General features: G+C 28.0%; 2 protein-coding genes across 4 annotated transcripts in view; both read right to left on the minus strand.

Moving 5' to 3' along the window:
• The window catches only part of LOC107438322 (transmembrane protein 39A), a 44,446-nt gene that overhangs the window by 4,068 nt on the left and 14,979 nt on the right, over positions 1–25,399 (minus strand). For all 3 annotated transcript variants that reach the window (XM_043045461.3, XM_087159899.1, XM_071184229.2), the window contains 4 exons: positions 9,941–10,095; positions 8,588–8,861; positions 3,386–3,570; positions 979–1,099 (listed from right to left, as the gene is read on the minus strand). In XM_043045461.3, the coding sequence (XP_042901395.2) occupies positions 979–1,099; positions 3,386–3,570; positions 8,588–8,861; positions 9,941–10,095 (735 nt within the window). The remainder of the gene's footprint in view (positions 1–978; positions 1,100–3,385; positions 3,571–8,587; positions 8,862–9,940; positions 10,096–25,399) is intronic.
• Positions 14,261–22,981, minus strand: LOC147814143 (uncharacterized). The gene is made up of 7 exons (XM_087159896.1): positions 22,777–22,981; positions 21,539–21,649; positions 21,186–21,299; positions 20,942–21,046; positions 20,471–20,587; positions 19,564–20,146; positions 14,261–16,192 (listed from the first exon to the last, which is right to left on the minus strand). Exons 1-7 carry the CDS (start codon positions 22,839–22,841, stop codon positions 14,393–14,395), a joined length of 2,895 nt encoding a protein of 964 aa, XP_087016022.1. The 5' UTR covers positions 22,842–22,981; the 3' UTR covers positions 14,261–14,392.

Raw genomic sequence — 25,399 nt, forward strand, 5'->3', positions numbered from 1 at the left:
TACTTACACATCTTTCTTTTTTTTTTTAAAAAAAAATATATATACATGAAATGTAACATCTATTTCCTAAAAATTTATGAATATTTTATAGAGTCATTAACCCTTTAATAATCGGTTAATTTTCAAGAAAATGGTCGAAAAAGTGTCTATTTTGCCAAATACACGTATTTGATTAGTTTAAAATAAATTAACTATTTACAATTACCTTAAAAATATCCTGGTACTGCTATATGGAAAATGAGAAATAAAATGTTTTCCAGGCAAAAGAAATAAATAAGTTTTATTCTTATTGGCCCATTACTACTGAACACTCCAGCCCGTCAATATCGCGGGAGCGAAAACTCACCCCGTCATTTTCACGGGAGCAAGAAGAAAGGGGTTAATAAAATCATTTTAAATACTGCAAAATATTAAAGAATTTGCTTGAGTCAAGTCCACACAGGAAAAAAAAAATTAGGGATACTTATAATTTTACTCAACAATGGTGCATAGCCAAATTCAACAAAAATAAGTACTTTTCAAGCATTAAAAAATATTTTTAAGCACTTTAAAAAATATCATAATTAGGCAGGGTTCGAAAGTTTTTGACAATTGACGGTTTTATCTTGCTTTAACTGTCAAAAAAAAAAAAATTGGCATTGTTTTTGACAATTGTCAAAAATCATGTGAAACGAATGGTGTTTTCATATGCTACGGGGGGACTATGTGCCAAAATAGATTGGGGTTGAATTAATTGTAAAAACGTTAATAGAACAATGTGAACTGTGTCTTTTTGCATAATTCGAAGCGAAAATCAACATAGTAAAGGAAAAATCTCATTTTGAAAAAGGGAAAATTAAGCACTTTTTAAAAACACCCAATGAAAAACAGCACCTTTAAGGGCTTTTTAAAAACACTACGCACCCTGAACAAATATGCATAGAATAAAAAAAGTGAATTGTTTTTCCAAAAACTGAAAAGAAAAAAAAAATTTCTTACATAAAACCTGGAATGCCCAGAATGGCCTGGTTCTGCAGCATTTGAAATACCCTCCGCTTTAAATAGCTCCTTTGAGTGCTTTACGAGTGCTCCTTGATTCCATGTGGCTGATTCTGTCCATCTGTGTAGACACAAATTAAATAATAACATTCATTGAATTCATAACTACCAAATAGTATCTAAAAGGATGTAAATTTATTAAATGAAAACGTCACCACACTAACATTTCACAATTTTCAGTTTCTTAACTCTAAATACAGTAAAACATATTTATAATCCTGAATATAATAATTGTTTCTCACAAATGAATAAATCGAAAGGAAGGAAAGAAAAACTATAGACTGATATCATACATACCTGACGCGCGAGAAGGGACTAGGAGGCAAAAACTGAATAGAAGAACTCTCTGTACTAGTTTAGAGCTCTCTATAATACTTTATACTTATAAGTTTAGTTTATATTTCCAAATTAAAATAACTACCGTCATTCGGGGCTACTTTGTGCAAATTCGAATTTGGCATTTTTCAAGTGCTGCTATTCAGTATTATGTTTATTTCACGTTAAAAATGTGTGGAATTTGAAGATAGAAGTCTCTTCTATTACTACAAAAAATTTTTTCTAATTTTAAAACAATCTCAGAGTGTGTTTCGTTCATCCAATGCCAACAACTTTCTGAGGATGTCGAAAAGTGTGCGTGGAAACTTTAGCTGTGAAATGCAAAGACGTTGATAAAAAAATTGTCGTAAGTGCCAAATTTTTTATTTATATAATAATAAACAATTATATCATGTTAGCGTTAAAAAAATTTGAAAATTAATAACAAATAAATGGAAAATGAAAAAAAATGCATTTTGGGGATACTTTGTGCAAAGTTTCATTCGTTTTTTTTTTTTTCCGACAGAAAAATGGTCAGACGTTATAAAAAAATACCTGGAACGAGAAACTACCGTGATTACACTTTAGAAAAGCTGCAATAATGTTTGCAAGCAGTTATTGGTGGTATGTCGATTGCAGAAGCTTCTCGGAAGTACAAAATCCACAGAAATACTATCTAATAAAATTCACAAGAAACACGTAAAACTTCCTGGTAAACTATTATTTTTCTTCTACAAAGATTTTTCTAATGACTTAATCAAAGGATTTAACACATAAAAATATTTTTTATAGGATATCGGATAATTTTGACAGAAACTGAAGAGCAAGTTCTGTCATGTTCATTCAAGGATGTTATGTTCAAATTTAACAATATTATAAATGTTAATGAATATGTAATAATTATTATTTTTAAAATTTCATCCATTTCACTGTTTAAAAATGTATATGGTTTTCTTTTGTTTAAACTCAAATGTTTTGAAATAAACATTTTTAAGAAAAAAATTCTTCAAAAAAATGGTTTTTTAACGCTGAAAATTATTTTCAAACTAATATCTTTACATATCTTGATGTTTTTGTCTTTTAAAATGTCAACAATTAACTTTTTTAACAATTTTATATCAATATTTTACTAAAAACATGATTATTAAACTGAATTCCTATCGCTGCACAAAGTAGCCTCATTTGGGGGCTACTTTGTGCAAGGTATGTTTTGACTTATTACTCGTAAATATTACAGACAAATAAAGCCAATATTTAAGTAAATCACTCGTCTGAGTCCAGTTATGAATATAATATTGATAAATTTTACTAAAGTTTGAATTAACATAGTTTTTTTACATGTCAAAGTTCAAAAACTGTGAAATCCTGCACAAAGTAGCCCCGAATGACGGTACCTAATTTTTAAAAAATGTGAAAGAAGAATATTTGGCTTTGGTTCTGCTTAAAAGACAGGAAGAAAAATATGTATTTTTTGTTAATCTTCCAGGATTGCATTTAAAATTTGATAACTACAAAACTAATTTGAAATTTCAAAAAAATTCAAAGATTTTTAAATCTTCAATCATTGAAAATAATAATAAAATAAAAGATTACCTAGTTTTCTTTAACATTGAAAAATACAAAAAGAACAAATATAATTTAATTATTTTAAAATAAATTTGAAATTTAAACTAATTGAGAAGAGTTAGTCATTTACATGATGCAAAAAAAAAATCCTAATTCCCCAGATAGTAATTTACACTAAACTAAATTATGCTACAGAAACTTTGATGCAAAATAATTCAGTAATTATCACACCAATAACATTTTTATATCTGAATGATTTTTAAACATTTTTCTAAAAATTTCATATAGTTTTTGAGATATGACACTGAAAAGCACACTCGGCAAAAATTTTGAGAGACAGCTGGGACCGCAACATTAATTTCTTTTTTAATACACAAAGAAAAAGCAACATTTTAGGAAATTGGTAGATTTAATAAAATCACTGAATTTATACTTTCAAGATTTTTACATAAAAATGAATGCTTACATGCTATAAGGAACATGAACATTTTTCAATTCAACCTTTTGCCATCTGCCCAAATGAAGAGCCGCCCTATGCAGAACATCACAGTAGCGGGGAGGAAATATATGAGAAACATGCATGACAAAAGTGCTAATGCCAGTAAAGATGCCATATTGTGTTACCCAGAAAAAATCGTACTGTAATTCAGGCTGGAAAATAATATTTTTCTATTATTTAAAGGCAAATGAGCAACAAAAACAGTTTAATAAACTTTACTTAAATACAAATCACACTTTAATTAAAAATTTTATATTGTTTGACTATTTAATGGACAAAAATTAATAATTAATCAGCATTGATTGAGTAATGAAATTTTAAGAGAATTTGATAAAATCGTTTCATTTAATTTTAGATGACTTCATTTTGTGAAGAAAACAAATTTTTTTAATTAAATGCAAATAAATAATCAATAGAAAAAAAATCAAAATAAAGCTGAACCAATACTATCTGAAGTTTATTTACTCATATACCCAGTTTTATTATTAAAAAAGAAAAAGAAGAAAACTCTCTAACAGAATTTTTTTCAATTGAAAATGTTTTGAGACATCTTAGAAATTGTAAAAGTAAATATTATAACGAACACTTGATATAATGACTCTTGTGGTTAAAACAAAAACAGGCGTTATAACATGTGGTTGCTCTTTCTTCAAAAATAGAACAAATATTTACTAATAATTCATAAATACTGGACTTATTTTGACAAAAAAAAATGTGTTATAGATTGAAATAAATTAGGAAACTGATAGAATAAATGACATCAATATAGTTTTTCTAAATGTCAATAAAGTGCAAGTATCAGCATTTTACATTAAAATTTAAAAATACATATAATTTTTATCAAATGATATCTTTCAATATTACGTCATTAGAAAGTCATTCAGCACTTTTCCCAGATTTTAAATTTTCATTCACAAAAACAATAGCAAGAAATTGAGGAATTTGTTTTCCAGTCTTGAGAATTACATCACAATTTTTAATTATTGTAAACAAAGTGCTTTCCAGAATTTGAAATATTTTAAGTAATTTGTAGTTTTGATGAATTCTTCAGTTCCTTTCCTTCAAAATTTTTTATTTCTTTGCTGAGCATATAATGTTAATCTGTTTACTAGCAGAAATTTTCACTAAAAGTCATATGTACAGAGAACTGTTAGATTAAAAAAAATAAAAACAAGAAAAATGCAAACACCCCTTGTTTCAACTCTAAAATAAATCACCTCTTCTAAACTTCCCAAAGTGAAGAAAATATTATTTTCAAACAAGAAAAATATGATTCCCTTGGAAAAGAAATTTTCAAAAGATATGAATGCATGCAAGAAATTCTGAGGTTGTCCCACCAAGAGGATGTGATATACACTTCAAATTCTCAACTAATGGAAAGTAATCAATATTTCACAATCTTTTTGAAAATTGAATACGCCCAGGACTGCCTAAGTTAAAAAAAGGTGATTCTGTCACCCTTTCTTCATTCAAAGAGAATCCAAGATTTTTATTGAGTGATAATGCCAAAAGAAATAGTGGTTTTAATAATTTCCTCTAGATTTTGTTACCCATGGATTCACAAGTTCTCAATTAAACAAGGAGAAGATAACAAAATCGAGAAATCAAATAGAATGTTTAGTAGAGTTATGGTGCCACAGGATTTTTAGAATCTCATTTATAGTTTTTTATTACACATATAATAAACTTGGGCTTATAAAGAAAGAAAGACCTAAAAAATATTAGTATATATCATTTAATTAATGAAAATCTCTCAGAGAAAACAAAAAAAAAAACTTATTAGCAATTAATACAATATTAATAATATAAATGATGTTAAATTTGGAAGAAAATCAGCTGGAGTTTTCATGTTTTAGAGAATGAAATGCATTGTCTTGAGAAAAAATTATTTAAAACAAATTCAATCATAATTTAAGCATATCATGAATATTAGCAAAAATTTGTACATTGATGAGAATGTTACTTGCTCTACAGTTTCAATCAAATATCTATAAAATATTTTGACAAATTTTCTTTAGTATATTCATTTGGAAAAGTATTTTTTTTCTTCAAGATAAATTTGTTAAGAACAACTATAACCTTAAAAGAAATTTTTGAAGCATTTTCTAAAATAAAAAATCGTTTTTCCCCTATCATAAAATAACTGCTATTTATAACTGTAAAAATTTAAAACTTAAAATTTATTTGCATCTTTATTAAATTTAATTTGTTTGATATTTTATTTCTATCGAAATTCAACTAAGATAATGAAATTACAGGCATAATAACACAATCTAAATCAGTGTTTCCCAACGTGGGGCCCACGCCCCACCGGGGGGCAATTTAATTGCAAAGGGGGGCAATTCATAAATGGACTCGACATGGGTTTAAACCTTTTGCTTTGGGCCATTTAAATGCAATGCGAGATTTCGGTGACAAAATTGAAAGAAAAAAGCAAATTCTTAAATAATTGCGGTCAATAAATATTATGTGACTGAGGGATTTTTTAAGTGACAAACCTGAAATGAAGTATCTGTTTACAGTCGATGGTAAAGCATTTGTGAGTTATTTAGTCAATGTCTTTGAAAAACTGAATATATTAAGTAAGAAACTTCAAGGAACAAATAAAACCGTGTTGATGCAAAAGCGAAGATATATGGCTTCATTACCCTTATTGAGTTATGTCAGAAATATATTAACAACAAAAACTTTGAACAGTTTCATTGGCTCCAAAAATGTGAAGTAAATGATACCCCTATTACTTGTTATTGTCTATCATCTGAATATTCTATCGGCTGATGTAAAAGAAAGATATTCTGATTTAAAACAAATTTATTTTCCAACATGGATGTTGCAGTCCATGTTAGTGGACTTGCCTGATATATCAAATCTATCAAGAACAACTTGCAGGAATGCAAAATGATGAGCCAGTTAAAACCTTATTTAATATGAGAGGAGTGATGGCATGGCTTCGTAAGGAAACAGAAAACAAATACCCAAATTCAATCAAAGGTGCAAGAAAACTATTGTAACCGATTCCATCTTCATATTTAGCTGAATGTGGATTTAGTGCTGTAAATGATTTATTGGTAAAAAAAAAATCGTCTAGATATAACACAACGGGGAGACTTGAGACTGAGGCTAACCAAATTGGAACCTAAGATAAAATCTACGTGCAGCAAGCATCAACGGCAAGAATCTCACTTAATTAAAATATTAAATTATTATAGAAAAATATTTATTAAAATTATTTCGAATTTGAATTTTAGTCCTTCATTATATGTTCAGAAAATTTACTTACTTTACTTCGCTAACAATTTCCTAAGTTTCTTAAGTGAACAATTTGATTTTTTCAATATTAAAAATTATGTATATGTTACATAGGGGGGCATAAGAATTTTAGAAAGGCTTAGGTGGGGCATGGTACAAAAAAGGTTGGAAAACACTGATCTAAATAGATATATATATATTACAAAATAATAATACAAAACAGAAAATATTCATTATTTTGCTTTGTATAATTATTTTATTGTGCAGCAAGATAATATTTTATTAAATGTTTCATTACACAACCACAGTAAATAGTATTCATTTTTTACACTGCTTTAAGGTAATGCTGCAGTGGCATACTTATGAATCTTAATGTGACAGATTATATGTTGGACATTCAGAGTTGGCCACCCTGGTTTAATCATCAAATCAAATTGGCAACATTTTGGATAATAGGTATAGAAAAAAGTCCATAACACAGCTCACACAAAATTTGGCATTCCCTTCTTGGCTATTTATGTATGTGAACATTCATATTTTCCTTTATTGTGCATCAAAAAAAAAAAAAAAAATTGGAATATCCCAATAACAGAGGCATTGAAAAATAATTTAAAAGTTCATTTAAATAGAATTAAACATGGAAGAAAATTCCACTCTGTTAAATTTAAAACAATAAATATTTATCACCGTATATTCCGGCGCATAACACGCACCCGTAATTTCTAATAATTTTTTTAAAATTTTATGATATACTCTTCGTATAACGCGCACGAAAATTTCGATTGTACATGTGCAATATCTCGTCTAGTATCAACAGAAAGCCTTTTAGTGTGGGACCATGGATCCCACCTTACAGATAATACAAAAAAATTGTTGAAAGAATGTAACACCGATATGGCAGTTATTTTGGGAGGATTGACAATATTAGTGAAGCCATTGGACGTCTGCTTAAACAAACCATTTAAAGCCAATTTAAAAAAAACAGTGGAACACTTGGATGTTGGAGGGCGAGAAAACCTTTACGAAAGGAGGACATATGCGTCATGCAAGTTGTGTGCGAATGGATATTAAAAGTATGGGATGAAATTAAGCCTGAGATGGTTAGAAAATCATTAAAAAAATGCAGCATTTCAAATAATCTGGACAGATCAGAAGATGACTGTTCATTTATGGATGAGGGTAACACAAATGATGAGGACGAAACAGATTGTAATGACGTGCCTGAAGAAATAACGGAAGACGAATATAATGAACTATTTATGTAATAACGAAAATCAATAAAGTATATAGGTAAAGGTATGTTATTTCTTTAAAATAAAAGTATTTTTCTATATTTAAATTTTTTCAATCTATAATTTTTTATATTCGGCGTATACCGCGCACCCGTAAATTCCAATGTTATTTTTTGTATTAAAAGTGCGTGTTATACACCGGAATATACGGTAATATATTATAAAACATGCTAAGGTTAGTAATTTAAAAAATTATTATTTATTTGTAACAGTAAAGAACAGGTTGAGATTCAGGGTGTTAGGCAATGTACAATGCACCAGAAGGATTAGCACCAAAAGGTTTATTATTCATCCTTATAAATGGTCAAAATAAAGAATATTTTAGCAGTTTGAATGTATGTATAAATTGTTCAAAATTAATCATTTTAGTCAAATGAAATAGCAATATATAAATAATAAATGAAAATATCAATCAACTAAGCTTTTTTCTTGTTTATTTCATGTTTATTGGCCTGAAATGGTCAATAATACGCTAAGACTTTTAACGCTATGTTACAAACAAATTTTGTAAAAAACAAATTTTTAAAAAAAGTAGAAGTTAGATTGAGTTTACAAGCTTCATTTAAATGGTTTTGAAATGTCGTGCATAAAACAAATGAGTGACAGTTTTAAAAAAACACATATATACCTGAGCAAAATAACAAGGCAAAAAACTGGCATGATAGACAACGAGGAAAGTATTAAACAAAACTTGTTTCATACGAAAGTTGAAGTCATTTTTGAGAGTATCCACTTCCTCTCTTATGGTATCTGCAGACATTGAACACACATGTGTGATACTCTGATGTTTCACGTTGGAAGCATGCTTGCTCCGAGCACCTGTCTGACGCTCTTGAGGAATAGATATTAATTCCAAAAACTTAATCACCTTTGTTCCCAATCCAATAAAAAACAAAGCAAATCTATAAAAAAGAAGAACATAGGAACAGTACTCAGATAAAATGCATAAATAATATTAAATATTATTTAAAAACAATGTAATTAAAATTCCTAACTAAAATAGTCAAAATTATTTTGTTTATAATTCTTACAAATTAATAACTAAAAATTCAAAATCATAATTATTTTTGTTCAAGATTAACACCCTCATAAATTTTGAAAGATTTTTGCTTTAATATCAGCATAGCAAATGAATAGGGTATTCAGATCTTTTCGTGATATGGAAGTTCATCAGCATTACTAGCATGCAATTTTATTAACCATCATTGTTGAAACAGGATTTTTTTAAATCTTTTTCTTTTCGGGTAAAAAGAAGTATACACTAGTGTTCTCCCAAAGTATTTTTGGAAAGGTGGCCCGCCCAGCGTGCCCTTTTACAGATGTAGATGCACCTTCCTTGCTCTTGTTGTAAAAATGTTTCCTTTTTATTTTGTTCAGAAAAAATGCTATTTATTTACTTTAAGAAAAGAAATTGCAGTAGCAGAAACCAGGAACTTCAGATTACCATAACTACTGCAAATTATTTTTAGACTAAGTTAATCTTAAATGTTATTTGTCATATTTATTTGAGTATTTTAAATTGTGTTTTGAAGGTCACTAATCTGTCTAGACATAATTGATATAATTTTCAAGATTGACCAGAAAATTATGAAATTAAAAAGACCTGAAAATGTCCAGTTTTAATTGAAAAGGCTCTCCGCATTTTTTTTTAATTTTTAGGGAGATCTCTGTCAACACGATTACATTTTTTTCGAATAAGAAATAAATAATCTAATCACATTTTATAGCGAGTAATAAAGCATATCAATTCAAATTTTATCTGCTTGTGCGACCCCCATCAGCCCAATGGGAAAACAATTCCCTAAAAATTCAGTCAAAGCTTTTTTTTTTTTTTTTTTACAAAATAATAATAAAATTATTAGCATAAAAGAAATAGTCTTTGAATTCTTTTAAAATATTTAAGAATCAGATAATGAAAATCTTAAAAAAAATTATCCTATTTAAATAACTATTTTAAGAGGGAATTTAAAACTTTACTTACGGATAAACTAAAAAAAGCATGGACAGAGTACCATGCTGTTTGATAATATTGTAACTGCAAAATAACAAAGCAGGTGCAATGACAATTCCAGTCAAAATTTGAAAGCATATAGTACAAGATGAATGGTAAGAGGCTGGCAAACACACGACACACATCTAGAATTAGACAACAGCATTAGCCGAATATACATACTCTCATTTCTATTTAATAAACACATTTCCAAGAGCACATTTTATTTGTCGTGTTTATATTCTACTGTATATACTGCTGTATTTTAAATTGTATTTTATATTGTATTCTTTTGTGTTTTATTGTATTTCATGCATTCTATTCTTTTCCTGAGCTTTGGCAAAACCTTTGGGGTACAGAGAAAGCAATTTTAGACTTTTGACTTGCTTTCTCGATTGAAAAGGTTTTGCTTTTATGACATCCGAGGCTGGTACCGCCTGAAGAAGTCAGCTTTGGTTGTCATATTTTCCAATTTTTTTTCATGTTTTCATTGTCTCAAAGTTAAGTTAGGTATAAGATGAAATGAAAAAAAAAGAGACTTTTTTTTAAAAAATCCTCATTTAAATATACGAAAGGATTTTCCATTTTTTTTTATTGCTAAAACTGCTTGTTCACAATCAGAATTATAAAGTTGGATTGACAGAACACCACAAAGTATAAGAAATGAAAAAAAAATTATTAACTCAAACTAAAAAAAACAAAGGTTACATCTTATTTAGCATATCTTATAAGTTCATGTAACTTCAGTTTTATGTTATAAAAATTAAAAAGAGTAAAGATTGTTTTTTGAGTAAGGCACTAATAACTAGAATGCCCTATAAGAAGGACACTACTCAATAAAATTGGATAGCCAGATCAGTTATTTTGTAAAAATGTTTTTAAGAATATACATACTAAAAACAGAGAAAGAAATTTCCATAAAAATTAAAAATAAGGGATCGTAATTTGGAAATCAAGAGTAAGAGTAAAGAGAAAATCTATCGGAATCCATTCTTTAAAAAATATCATTAGAAATAATTTATAACAGGAAAGTAGGAACCGTGACATTTCGCTTGTTTAAATAACTGTTGTACCAGCCGTCCCCAAAAGGAAAAATACATATTAATTCAATTGAAATTTATCTAATATCTACTTCTGATAGTTTTGCTTATCATTATAACAGGGGTGATTGTGAGCCAACTCAAAAATCTTGAAAATTTCTTGAGTAAAATCATTAATGACGCATTTCAAAAAATTTATGATTTTATAACTTTAAAATCATTGATATTTTAACAACATGAAATTCTAAATAAATTATATGCATAATTTAAATTAATAATTATTTATAAGTTTACTTTTATTTCTAATCACATTTATTATTCTACCAGAAAATATTTTTACAAATGAAAAGGTGCAAAGGATAAATTTTTGTTCTAATACCTTTAAATAAAATATACAAGTATTTTTATACATAAATGTGATCGATGACTTCTTGAAACCTCTGGACCTTGGATTCCCGCATGACGGTTTACGAAAAAATCCAGATTTTTTCCGGAGCTTAAGGCCCTTTCTACGCTGACGGACAAGTCAAATTGAAGGAGCTGTGGGTGGGAGAAAGGGAGGAATAGGCGTGGACATTAGTGGACATAGGGGGAGGAGATATACTGAGCGACCATGGAAGTCCGGGTTACATTTTTTGGCAAAACTCAATATTTAAAGGGTGCGCCAAAAATAGATCACGCAACTATATTTATTACTTTTTCACTATTTTTGGTGTATTGGTCGGAGGTAGTGTGATTCCTTGTTACTCCTCTTATTTATTTAATTATTTTTACACCATTCATATTTCGTCATCATTCCAAATACTGGTAATATCAAATAAAATTTAAAATAATGTATGACACTGTTTTTTATTCCTTCATATTAGGAATCCTTTAAAACATTTACTCTACTCCAGAAAAGACTTATTAACCAGACTATTAATATTTATAAAATAATAATTTTGTATAAATTGTTTTGGGGCCTTCAATCTTCTTTCTGCGAATCCCCAACAGTAAATAAATATTACAGCCTCGATATCATTTTGAATTTTCTTTCACTCACGTAACTATGTAATATAGCGTGTATATAGTCATTACATCTCCGAATATTTCAGACCATATTTTACATTAGAATTAAAGTGCGCAGGGGTTTTACTTAACGGGGGACAATTAACTTGCATTTAATGGTGATCCTAAAGGTATATTTAAAGGGTTATTTTATATTTCTGATGTTATTGAAAAATGTGAAAACTGTAGTTTCCATGATTCACGACGAATAAATCTTAATGTCTTTCCCTACATTATCTTGGAGTTTCAAATAGATTTTTTTTTCAAATAATTAATTTTTTTCTTATTTAATATATTGTTCGTGTTTTGATAAAGTAGAAAGCATAATTAGTGTAGTGCAGACGGACAGTTAGTTCGGATCTTTGAGTTGTTGAGATTTTAATTAAATGCACGAGATAATTATAATTTTTCTTTTTGCTCATTTACATTGACTCACATTTTTCAGACACTTTTCCACATTATCTACGTGTCAGTCGCTTTTTCTTTTTTTCTCCTAGCTTATAAAAAGATATTTTTTACAAGGTCATCTATTGATATGACCAGGCCATTTCATCTGTCAGATTTTCATAAACTTCATTCTTTAACTCCAATTATGAAAACTTTTTGTGTAGTTATCATAAATTTGATAAAAAAAAAAAAACATTCTTAGCAATAAGTTTTATAATCCAAGAAAATAACAAATGTAAAGTTAAAGGATAAACTTTCAAAAATTCAATGCGTTTTAATATGTACAAAAAATTTTATTTAAAAGAAAAAGATTTAAGCAACATTAAAATATACGCAGTATTCATTCTTTAAAGATTAAATGAAGAAACAACATGATGTGAAATTAATATTTTCAACAAAACAAAACGTCTAAACAAAATAATAAATCATAAAATCCAAATTCAAATAAAGCATAAAAGAGAAATAGCGTAATTTCTGAAATGTGTGTATACTTCAAAAAATAATAAATTATAACAATATTACTTTTTTTGCATGTTATTAGTTATAAACCGCTGTAGTAAAACAGCTATTATAACAGCATAAATCAGTTAAAACATGAAAGCTAAATTAGTGCTGCAATTACAAGTGGCAAAAATCAAATAACAATCATTTTATGAAAGACATTCTGCAATTTTTAACAATCACAGCTGGTACTTTATTAAATAAATAAAAGGTCGCACATGCTTTCAAATGTAAACATCAATAGTTGAGTAGCAAAAAAAAATAAATAAATTATAAAAAAAATAAAATTAAAGAAAAGGAAATATACATTATATACAATTGGTTCGAGAGGCCATAACTAACAAAACTTTCTCTGACTTTTGATATGGATTGATGTTTTGGCACGAGAGTTAACTAAATTGTATTATCTGCCAGGTCTTAACAAATAGTAGCGAAAAATATACTTTAATATATTATTTCAAAATTCAGTACAATTTTAATTTCCCTTAATTTTAAATTAATAATTTTATAAATTTTTCTACATTCAGGTATAAATCCTTTTATTCTGGAGATGAAAATAAAGGGAAAAAATTTTTACAAACGATGCGAGTTTATTGCATTTGAAAGAAAAAACATTATTTAAATTTCCACAATTTAAAATATCGTAATAATAAATTACTGATAAATCAAAGACTTGCAGGAAAAACCATCACAGATTAAAATCACTATCTATTTGTAATGTTGACACTTGAGTACGATGAGTTGTTAAATTAAAAGCGAATCACGTGAACCGTCAGCGCGAAAGAAGCTTTCGGAAGCGAAACTCCATAGATTAATAACAGATACTTTAAAAAAAATTTAATGTAAAATAAGAAACATTTCAGACGTAAAAGGCGATGATTTAGAAAGTACCATTGAATTGGGAGAAAAAATTAGACTTAAAAAACATGTAATTGGAATATATAAAGAGTATGATAGATGTCAAATACTAAATAATGACAGAGATTTTCAGTTAAATTTCTAAAACTAAATTTAGGAGCATTAATTTCTATTTTAGGTTTTTTAACTTTCGAAGCTACTTTTTGAGGTATATAAATTAAATTTAAATGAAATACATCAAGTTAACTATAAGTTTTAACAGAATTTTAACAGTAAAGAAGATTGAGAGTAATTCTTATTAAGAGTAATTGAAAATTTGATATCAGATATCGTGTAAAAACATGTCACCAGGCAATTTCATGAAGAATCAGAAAACAACTTTTTGCATAATAACTATTGAAAAACATAAATTTTGAAGAAAAACTAGAATATATTTATATAAAAATTTAAAGTTTCTTTTTGTTTTTATGGTCAAGAAAAGGATTCAAAATATATTTTGTAAAAAAATTTAAAATTTCTTGATATATAGATTTAATTTTTGAATTTAAAATTAATTTGAATTTTTTTTCTCTTTTTGCGCATCTAAAATGTATTGAGGATTTCTTATTGGCATGCCACGCGTGTATCGTGGATCCACGATTTCTGGAAGTAAACAATTAAAATAAAATTGCTTTAATTTCTCAAACATGCAATTCTTCCAGAATTCGTCATTTTTGAAAATCTTATGAGTTTTAAATCCTTTTCTTGACCACAAAACAAATAAACAGTAGGATCTATTAGTTATATGCAGTTGTCCCTGAACCTGATAGAAATATAAATGCTTAATATTTATATCGCCAATGGATTTATCCTTGTTTAGGTTCCAAAAAGTTGTTTTTCTGTTCTTGATGAAATCTTCTGGTGACATATCTCTACATGAAAATGGGCATTTAATCTCCACTATTCCGTCGTTATCGATTAAGCCGTCGGGAGACGCTCCTAAATAGGAATTTGTATCATCTATAAATAATCCGCAGTTTTGTATCTTTAAATTTAATTTTCCTTCTATGTCTTTCTTTGCCTCGTTCTCCATTTTTTTCCCATAATCACAGGCTTCACTATAAAAATCTGCGTAAAGGATTTTTTTAACTAGTGAATCACAGGATGTGGTATTTTTCCTGCGACACACTTCACCAAAATGAGAAGCAGTTAGAATTTTCTTTCTAGCCGCTATCCATAATGGTGAATCTGCCTGTTTGATGGTATTTTTCTGTAGGTCTTCTCTTTCCCTATCATTCAATTGTAGGGAGTCTATAATTCTGGATTTTTTGGCCTCAAACTCTTCTTGGATTATATCAGGTTTGGAAGCAAAGGGGCCATAGCTGGTGTCTTTATTTAGATCTAACTTGCGTTTTTTGGCCCTAATTTCTCCCTGTCTTATCTTCCTGGCACATCTCCTCTTTTCCGCCTTACAGTCCAATTTCTTACAAAATTTATTAGGACTGCATTTAAAGGACGTTCTGTACAGGGCTTCATATTTTCTGATTGAATTGAAAGAGGAAACTGCTGCGTTACACCGCATGGAATAAGAATTTCTCAAACTATAATTTATTCTTTTCCCACCGGTATTTTTCGCGATTACAGAATTCAGTGACTCTGCTAAGTTGCTGGTGGCGTTGTATAGCAGACTCTTAGCATGGGAAGATAAATTATCGAATATTTCGATGATGCGAAAAAAAATCCCATCCTGTTTCATTTCTTCAACGATGTTTTGAATGTTTTCCCCCACTTCTAATCCACTTGTTATCACCTTCTTTGGTTTGCAAAAGTATTCACTGCATTTGTCATGCTTTCCAAAAATATGGTAGGGAATGTTGATAAGATCGGTCCTCAGTTCTTTCATCTTCCGAATTTCAGAAATTTCTGATTTCCTATGGTGATTTGACGCAGACCATATCGCTTGTCGCATTCTGAATAAGTTTGCGCCTAAAAGTTTCCTAAATTTGATTTTGAAACCATTTTTCGTGCTTTTAGATAGTTCAGTAAGTTTACTACAAACATTTCGAATCAGATGGTTTTTGCATTCGATTTTCTCGACCATAAAATTGCCGTATGGAAGAGAATCTAGAATTTTTTTATGGACGTTGCTGTCTCCGTCACCAATCATTTTTGAGTACTTGACTCCATACAAATCCATGCTATTGAGGAAGCCGTCAACTATAATATCGCTTTCCATAGCAGAAGATGGGCCACTCCAATTTTTGGAACACGCGTGTTGCTTATTTTCTTTTCCACGAGCGCACATAGAGCAATACTTGTTCCTCAAGCCCAAATAGAGCACTTTTTCAGTGTGATAGCCAATTATAGCAGCCTGGAAAAAAAGAAGCCAAATTAAGATGCGAATAACACTTTGTTATGAATTGCATTTAAGCTTCAACAAACATTTGATTTGGCTAAATGCTCCTAATAAATTGTTAGTAAATAAGTACTATCAATATATTAGGAAACTTATTATTATTCAGATCGTGTGTCAAAACTATTCACTTTTCTCAGCAAACACCTTAAATCTATGTAGAAACATTCATATTATATTTTCAAAATCAAAATTTTGTTAGACTGGATTGTATATATTAGACAGGATATATATATATATATATATATATATATATATATATATATATATATATATATATATATATATGGATGGGTGATTCTCACGAAACATGACAATTCGGACCACAAAATTTCTTCAAATTTAACACTACACTTATTAATATCTTATAGACAGCAGTGTAGTTTATTGACATTTTCTCGAGAAAAAAAAATAAAACAGAAATTCACCAAATCTTGAATGCCAGGAAAATGACGTATTACCTTAGAAGTTTAAAAAACAGTCATTTTAAGTTAATAGTAAGTAACTCAATTTAAGCCTTTATGTTAGATGGACCATAAATTGCCTAAATTAATTCTTTTTATCCACTGCAGAAAGAAACAAAAAAATTTTTGTTGCTGATATGTACAGAATAAAATTGTGTATAATAATCAATCATTAAATAAATAAATAACTTTGATTACATCCAAGCATAGTACAATCATACATAAACTTGGTTTTAGGTTAATATTTGCTTTCCCTCTTTACAGTATTAGCAGGAATTTCTGGTAACACTCCAATGTCCTGGCATTCATAAGCCAGGAAAATGACAGCCAAGATAATGACAAATTCGCCATTTTATAGCATATAACTTTACTTTAATTTAATATTTTGGCCTAAGACGTTTATATTCTGCAGAAAACAACAGGATTTCGTAAAATAACTCAGATAAATCTATGTAGCTTTTGTTATTAAATTTCAAGAAGCCAGGAAAATGACAGCATTAAAACCTACACCTTGAAAAAAATTTTGAAATAGATTTTGAGCCAGAAAATTGGTTCTTTATTCATGCAACAAGACATGTTCAGATAGGTGGGTATCTAATCAGTCTATTAACATAAGATATTGATTCCTGGTGCTATCTGTTTTGGTTATAAATCACTAAATAAAATTAGCCAGGAAAATGACAGATTTTCATGGAACAAACAAATTATTGACAGAAATTTTTTTTAAACGAAATTTTAGTAAACAATACCCTCTGCGTATATTCTAGAAATGCTTACATAGGATAAAATAAAAAAATCAGATTTTGAAAAATGTATGAGAAGTTTTGAAGCTAGTTATTATTGGAAATATTGTTTGGGATAAGCCAGGAAAATGACATTTTGATATTCAATTAAATTTTTTAAATATACAAAACAGTCAATGCTAGTGCAAAGTCATTTTAAAATGTTAACAGCAATGCTATTTATTAATTTTTTTTAAAAAAAAGTTCTTTTAGTATTATAGTATTTGATCTTGGAGCAGGGGACAGTGAATTGTCATATTTCGTGAGAATCACCCATATATATATATATATATATATATATATATATATATATATATATATATATATATATATATATATATATATATATATATATATATTAAATTGTTAACAAAGTCATATTTTCTCTAATTAATACATTTTTAAATTATGAAACATATGAAAAAGAAATGTTTCATTTTAAAAACAATGTACGATGTTCATTGACTATTGAATTTATATGAGATAAATTCATAAACCTTGAAATTTACACAGAAGTTATGTTATACAATAAATGGTGTCCTATACATAAGAAAAAAAAACGCTTCTGTTTTATAGATTGTACATGACAAGGAGATGGTAATAAAAACAGTTTTTTTTTCTCTTTCTGAACTTAATTTGCGGTATTTAAGCCAATTAATCAGCATCACGATACTAAAGTCTCAAAATCAATGACTTTTACAAATTACCTATTACATATAATAAAATGAAGAATTTCCGTGTGTGTGTCTGTATACCGGACTGCAAAAACAGTAGGTTCTAAGAATGCGAAATTCAGCAAGAACTTGAATGAGTACGATTGCAAACTTTTTACGAAGCCCAATTTTCGATTTCTGATTAGATTTTTAAATTCAAAGACATTTAAGAAGTTGTATTTTTTCATTGGTTTAGTAGAAACCATTGTTTTAAAGTTGACAATACATGATTCAGCATTTTCAAATATCTGAAAGATAATTTCATTAATGTTTGCAAGCTCTTAAGTATAATACAAAGAATTTGTTTATTACGCGTTCTGTGCTACTTAATTATTTTTTACTCATTATGCTAGCTAATATCTGAATAATCAACGAGATCGTGATAGGATAAGCGAACTACTTTACCATATTAATGTTTTTAAGGTTATATGAAACGATGTGTTAATTCTATTTATATTTATGATTTTCAAACGTGTTGCAAAAAAACTAAATAATTTAAAATCAACGCTAATTGAAATTTTAAAAAAAACGAAATTTAAATGGAAAACAAAATTTAGGGAGAAGTGGTACTAATTCACTTTAAAAAAAAACTTAATAAAACACCAATCTTACCATTGACGTCAATGATAAAAAGTTAAATTTGATGATAAGTTCTAATTGAAATAAAAAATGAGCTATGAACTAAAAAGGGTAAAAAAATGTACCTATTCATTTCGGGGAATCGTAAAAAGATGCCATAAAATTGATACCAAACATGCTAAATTTTGGTAATGGGAACTACTGGCAGCATTGTAATTGGTTAAGTTATAATACGTACCAAATATACTCTTAGATAGGTGAAAAATATTCTATTAATAAATTTGGTGCCGATTACAGCTGCACAAATACTGTAAAGCATGCTGTGAAAGAACATAATATTGCACCTTACCTATTTTATATTGCTTTTACCCTCTAAAATAATAATTCTACAATAAATATCTTTTAGGCCTTAAATTTTATGTAGTTATTTGACACTTAAAATGTATTTGCTTAAACCATTAATTTAAAACAGAGAAACTATAAATAATAAAACATACATCACATATATCCTTGCCCTCTCTCGATTGAAACTTTTAATATGTTATTGTTATTCAAGATACTATCCTAAAGAATTCAAAGTTTTCTTATTCTCTGTATAAATATTTTTCTAAATAATGTAAAAGAATGTCTGAACTTCATTTTGCTATCTGGACTAATGTATACAATCTTTTGCGTCTACAGAAATTGTATAAAACGTTAAAATCATAATGTTTAAATTGCTTAAGTTATTTGCATTAAAAAATTGATATAACGAACTATTTTCAGAAAAACATAATGTGTAATAAACTTACTGCTCCTGATAAAGATGAGTAGTTTGTGCGGTAGGATCTTTTTCCCCAAGTCCCATCAACAATGACGGTGAGAAGAGGTATTCCATCTGAATCCACATCTTCACGTTGCCTTGCAAGTCGTTTCTCTTCTTCAGCTGCCTTTGCCATTTCCGATGTTGCAGTTTCTTCCCAAGCTTTCGTAAGATGCTCTTGCTCTTTTGCAAATCTTCGACTTGACATGCAGGGTACATTTAAATTTGAGAATAGTTCTTCCATGTTAGAAAATCCGCATCCTATTGCAGTGATTCCAAGAACTGCCGCAGTATTTATTGAAACGGATTCTTCATTTGTGTGCACAACATCCTCGAAATTGCACAAACGGCATTTGAATCTAAATGAAGAATTAAGACCATTCTTCATTTCAGATACTATTATAGCATCTTTTATTTTACAGTCAAATGGGCCATGATCCTCAAATCTTTTTAGGTTTTGTATAAAAAATGAAAAATCAACAAGCCTTCTCCCCGTCACATCTATGCCAGCAGAAGCAACAGGTTTATCGGGATTTTTTTGGGAAAAAGATGGCAATTCTCTATTATTTTTCCTGAAAGAAAAAAGAAATATATATATATTCCACAATTAAAAAATTTTTTAATTTCTGGTTCTTCAAAACATTGAGAAATTAATTTCCAAAGACCTTACTTGGTTTTATTATAATTGTTGTTTAAATTAAAGCTTAACATCAACATATTAATGGGGGGAAAAATTAACCATCATTACTATTATTTCTTAATTTGGCATAATAAGAAATATTTAAGTATTTTTAATTTACTTTGTTTGATTATGCAAACTCTCTTAGCTTTATCTTATATTTAAATATTTGGTTAAAAAGTAGAACATTTTATATTTTGTAAAGTTTTAAACATACCCACGAAGTAAATCAAGATCATAATTTCCTGAGATGTTAATGCTTTCAGAATTAGTGGCAGCTGATGCACTAGTTGCTTCTTGGGAACGTAATTCCATTTCTTCGAAAAAAAAATTCCTGAAAATGCAAGATTATTTTTACTTTATGTAAGCGAACTTCATTTTTTAAATATTACAGATGACAGTAACATTTAAGATATAAGTATACTATAAGCAAGTTGATGTGTTATATATATATTCCCTACATTTATCATCATATCATATCAAAAATGTAGAGAAAAATTGAAAAAAAAAGAAAAAAAAATGGTATAAAGATTTATGAAAAGAGAAGAAGAAAAAAAATTATTAAAAAAATTTAAAAGCCGAAATCAAATTAATGAAAAGATCTGTATCAGCATGTATGTAAAACATTCAATTACTGAAATTTTTTAATAAAACAGTTTCATAAACAAAAACTTTTTCTCTCCCTTACCCATGAAATAAATCTAGAGTCTCATTTCCTACGACTTCCATATACGGAGAATTCGTCGAGGTAGATTCACCTTGCGAGGTAGTAGGCAATTCTTGAACAAAATTTCTGAAGAAAAAAAAAGCTAATTGTTAAAATTCTAAAAAAGTAGAAAAATTTCATATTCATTGTAGTTTTTCAACATTTACAGCAATAAAAAAATTAAAAAAAACTTATGGTGCTTAAAAAACTTATTTTTTAAACTTACCCATGGAATGGATAGAGAGTTTCATTCCCTGTGACGTACATGCTTGCAGCATTAGCGGAGATAGGTAAAACGATAGTTTCTTGCTGCCTAGGAGACAATTCTTGAATATTATTCCTGAAAAGGAAGAAACTTTATTTTCCTTTCGGTTATCCACATTATATTTTTTGTTGCAAAATATTTTAAAGACTAAAATAATTTAAGATTGAATTTTTAAGATTGAATTATGATTTATTTAATGCACTAAACATTGCATTTAAACTTTCTGAAAAATGGGTAATTTTCTATTGTTTTCGAAAGATATAGAAGTAAAAAATTTCTTAATTATTCTATAGCATAAATGTTTTTAAGCTTACCCATGCGATAAATTCACAAGATGATTTCCGGATACATCAATACAATCAGAACTAATAACTGGAGATACGTTGGTGGATTCTTGCACAAAGGTAAGAAGCGCCTTTTTTTTTCTAAAAGGAAAAATAAATAATTTTACGTATGTTACTTGTTTTTATTATAAAAATAATTGTTTCTTTAAAATTATGTAAAAGTTTACTACATGAAAATATTGGTATTTTTTTCTTCTTTAATAATCATCTATTAGGAGGGTAAATTAATTTATATGGAATTATAGGAATAGTTAATTCTAAAATTATGAATACCCAGTTCAGTTACCCAGAAAAATCCCCAGACCTAGAAAAATTCATAGACTTCCTATCCGATTAGACCATCAAAGTTTAAACCACCATCATTAAACTTACCAAGTTTTTTTTTCCTGCCTGATTTAAAACAATTAATTTGAAATAAGCAATTTATTTTTTAAAGTTATCAACTAACTACTTAATAAATTTTACTTGGTTACTATAGATATAAAAATGTATAAAGCAAAACGCTCTATAGTTATTTGATTTCTTGAAAAAAAAATAATTAGTATAAAAATTAGAACTAATAAGTTTAAAAATTGAAACACTTGATTAATAAAAGGAAAATTGTAAAAAATATTAAACCATGACATTTTGATAAAACAAATTATGCAGAATGTGTTTATGCATTGCAAAATTTATTTGGATTGAAACCGTTACTAGGTGCGCTAAAATACATCAATGGATATATATCACAATGAAAATAATATTTTAATATAAATATCTCGATACATATTTGTATACAAATATGAGGAAATAAATTTTAAAAAATTTTTAAACTATTAAAGTTATCAAACACTTTCTAACAACTGGGAAATATTAAAATAAATTATCGTTTTAGATTAGTACTGTTTAGGGACAGAAAAGCAAAACAAAACGTCCAATATCTAACTATTTCAATAAAAAAAAATTAATTTCATTCATTACAAAAGAAAAAAGCTTAATAATGATGAAAATAAACAGATAATGATAAAGATAATCAAAATGAAAATTAACATTTCACATATAAATATCATTTGCATGAATGTTAGTATTTTCAAGACAAATAACTTTTGGATCAAACATAAGTAAAATCAAGATGCTAATTGTCTAGTGCATTTAAATTTATTACATTTTTAATATTAGATTCTCAATATTCCAAATTAAAAAATATCATATGATAAAATAAATCTTACCTCACTGCTGCAAGTGCTATCATCCTTTTTTTCATTGCCAGTTTCGATATTCCTCTTCTACCCATCTTTACAAATGATTTGTCACTAGCTAGTGGTCCTCTGTTTTTATACAGTTGGGATAATAGCCCTTGGTCAAGGAGGTTAGAATAAAAGACATAGTCACACCACCCCCACTGTGTCGCGTCACAAGGGGGTTCTCTGTCTCTCAAGCATACCCGGAAGTGTTACTAATTCCAATTTTCAACGCAATAGCGTGAGAAATATAAACACTGATTTTCTCAAGCCCTTTTTCATTGGACAACGTGCGGTTCAAGTGCTTTATTATTAACAAAAATAATTAATTTAATTAATAATATTACTTCTGATTGACTACAAAATTGTTTTTGATTTTTATTTATTTTATTTAAATTTTCTTGATACAACAGTGAAAATTAAGAAAACTGAAATAAGTTTTATTTTCTGCGCATAATCCGAGGTATGTAAAACTCATGAAATAAGTTTAAAATATAGAGAAAACATGGAGATATATTCATTTTTTAAAATTTTTAATCACTTTTTATTTATCTTTATAATATTTTTTCCATGTTTTCTCGAAGTATGATTAATCCGGTGTTTATATATAAGAACCAGTTTGTTTGCATAGTTTTCAGCTCGTAATGGTAAATGTGAGAAAAGTCACCAAGCTTTATGAAAATTAGTTCAGTTTGCGCAACTGCTGGACTTTTATCAACACGACACAACCACATGATTTCAATACTTTTAAAGAACATCAGTGTAGGATATACTGGGCTAATGTACCCCAGGCAGTCGCACTTAATCTAATGAAAAAAACATCAGTGTAGGGTATACTTCAATTTGTAATCACATTACTTTTCAAAAAAAATAAATAATAATAATAAATAAAAATATTAAAAGTACATAACTGCTTTACAAATTACTATTAACGATAAACAAATTACTAATTTATGACAATAAAAGCTACTGTTACATTTGGAATTACAAAGTGCTTTCTACTTCTTACATTTGCAATGACTCGAGTTGTATTTGCTTCTACAATTACAATACTGAAATCCTTGACCACCTAAGTTTTAATCCTTACGAGGAAGTTTTCTCTTAGACTTATTCACTATCCACATAGTTGCCACATTTTTTGAAGCAAGTAGAAAAAATTTTCCTGTAACAAAACACTGCAGAAAATAATTGTACATACCAGATATTTTCCGTAGTTCAGAGAATAGTTGACGCTTTTACGCGTACGGCCGAGAAATTCGACATGAAGGTGGCTGCATACCCTGACTTGCATAATGAAGTAGATTATTTTCGTGATTTTTTATATATTGAAAACCGTAACGTTAGAAAGAATCGTATTAGTAATTTTTTCTCCCATCCTGAAGTTCAGACGGAAATAAATGTCATAAGGAATGATAACTCTTTTAATGTATCAAATTATTTGTTGCCGCTTTCACACCAAAGTTTCTTAGACTCAAAACTGAAAAAATCAGTACCTAACAAATACAGTCTGTATCAATAATTACAGATTTGATTTATTAGCAGAACGAAAAATGTGTCTTCGGTCAGAAATTTTCTAATAAGAAGTCAAAGCTATTCCAATCACTATCGATTTTGGAACTATTGATGGAAAGGAAAAATTTCAATGTTTTATAAGTAAGGAATATGTTTTTTTTTTTCTTTATTTTTAAAAAAAAAGAAAATATTACGCAATATGCGATTTTAATTAATGAATTAAAATCCTAAGGAAAAGAAAAACATCAATGGTTACAGATTGCATGTCTTCAGAAAAATACCGTAACACCGTACTTTTGTGTGAATATTATATATATATATATATATATATATATATATATATATATACATATTATATATATATATATATATATATATATATATATATATATATATATATATATATATATATACATATTATATATATATATATATTAATAATTTAAAAATTTTTAATGAAATTTTATTTTGATAAAAACTTTAATGAGTATACTTCGAATTTTCTTTATATATATATTTATATATATATATATAATAATATGAAGAAAATTCGAAGTATATTCATTAAGTATGTTCAGTTTTTATCAAAATAAAATTTCCTTGAAATTATTTTAAATCAGGATATATTTATTAAAATTTTTAAAGGAAATATTCTATGAGTTGTTTTGTTACTCTCTCGGTGTTCTTAGTGTCAGATAGACCGTGACAAATTCTGTCAATTTGTGAGATTCAAGACGCTCTCTTTTTCGGGTGGGAAAGAATTAGCGGGGAACTCCCAAGCAGAGAAATCTCAAAGCATGCACGTGTAAAGTGATACCTAACACTGGTGCTCTTGCCACATGGCGGCAGACGTACCGTGAGAATTTATGCGCATAATAGCCCTCTTTAATTTTTCAGTAGTACTACAAATACCAATTTAATAAATATTAATGTTACGTGAAAGTGTGACAGCATTTTAGTCTGTGGGAATTAGAATACGGGAAGTTTAATTTTTCAGATATAATACTATAAAAAAATACAAGCGGAATCAATAAGACAAATAATTGGTGAAGACTTTCAGTTTTAATTTCATTATTTTTAATTAGAAAATACATAATTC

This window comes from Parasteatoda tepidariorum, chromosome 3 (assembly GCF_982258835.1).
Source record: "Parasteatoda tepidariorum strain Cologne lab strain chromosome 3, Ptep-v5.0, whole genome shotgun sequence".
Lineage (NCBI taxonomy): Eukaryota > Metazoa > Arthropoda > Arachnida > Araneae > Theridiidae > Parasteatoda > Parasteatoda tepidariorum.

What these genes read in the sequence shown, in the direction of transcription:
- LOC147814143 (XM_087159896.1), bottom strand. Translation starts at nt 22,841, where the DNA reads ATGGGTAGAAGAGGAATATCGAAACTGGCAATGAAAAAAAGGATGATA. An exon ending in ACTCTCTATCCATTCCATGG is followed by an intron (nt 21,047 to 21,185) that starts GTAAGTTTAAAA and finishes TTTTTTCTTCAG; the next exon opens with AAATTTTGTTCAAGAATTGC. An exon ending in ACTCTAGATTTATTTCATGG is followed by an intron (nt 20,588 to 20,941) that starts GTAAGGGAGAGA and finishes TTGCATTTTCAG; the next exon opens with GAATTTTTTTTTCGAAGAAA.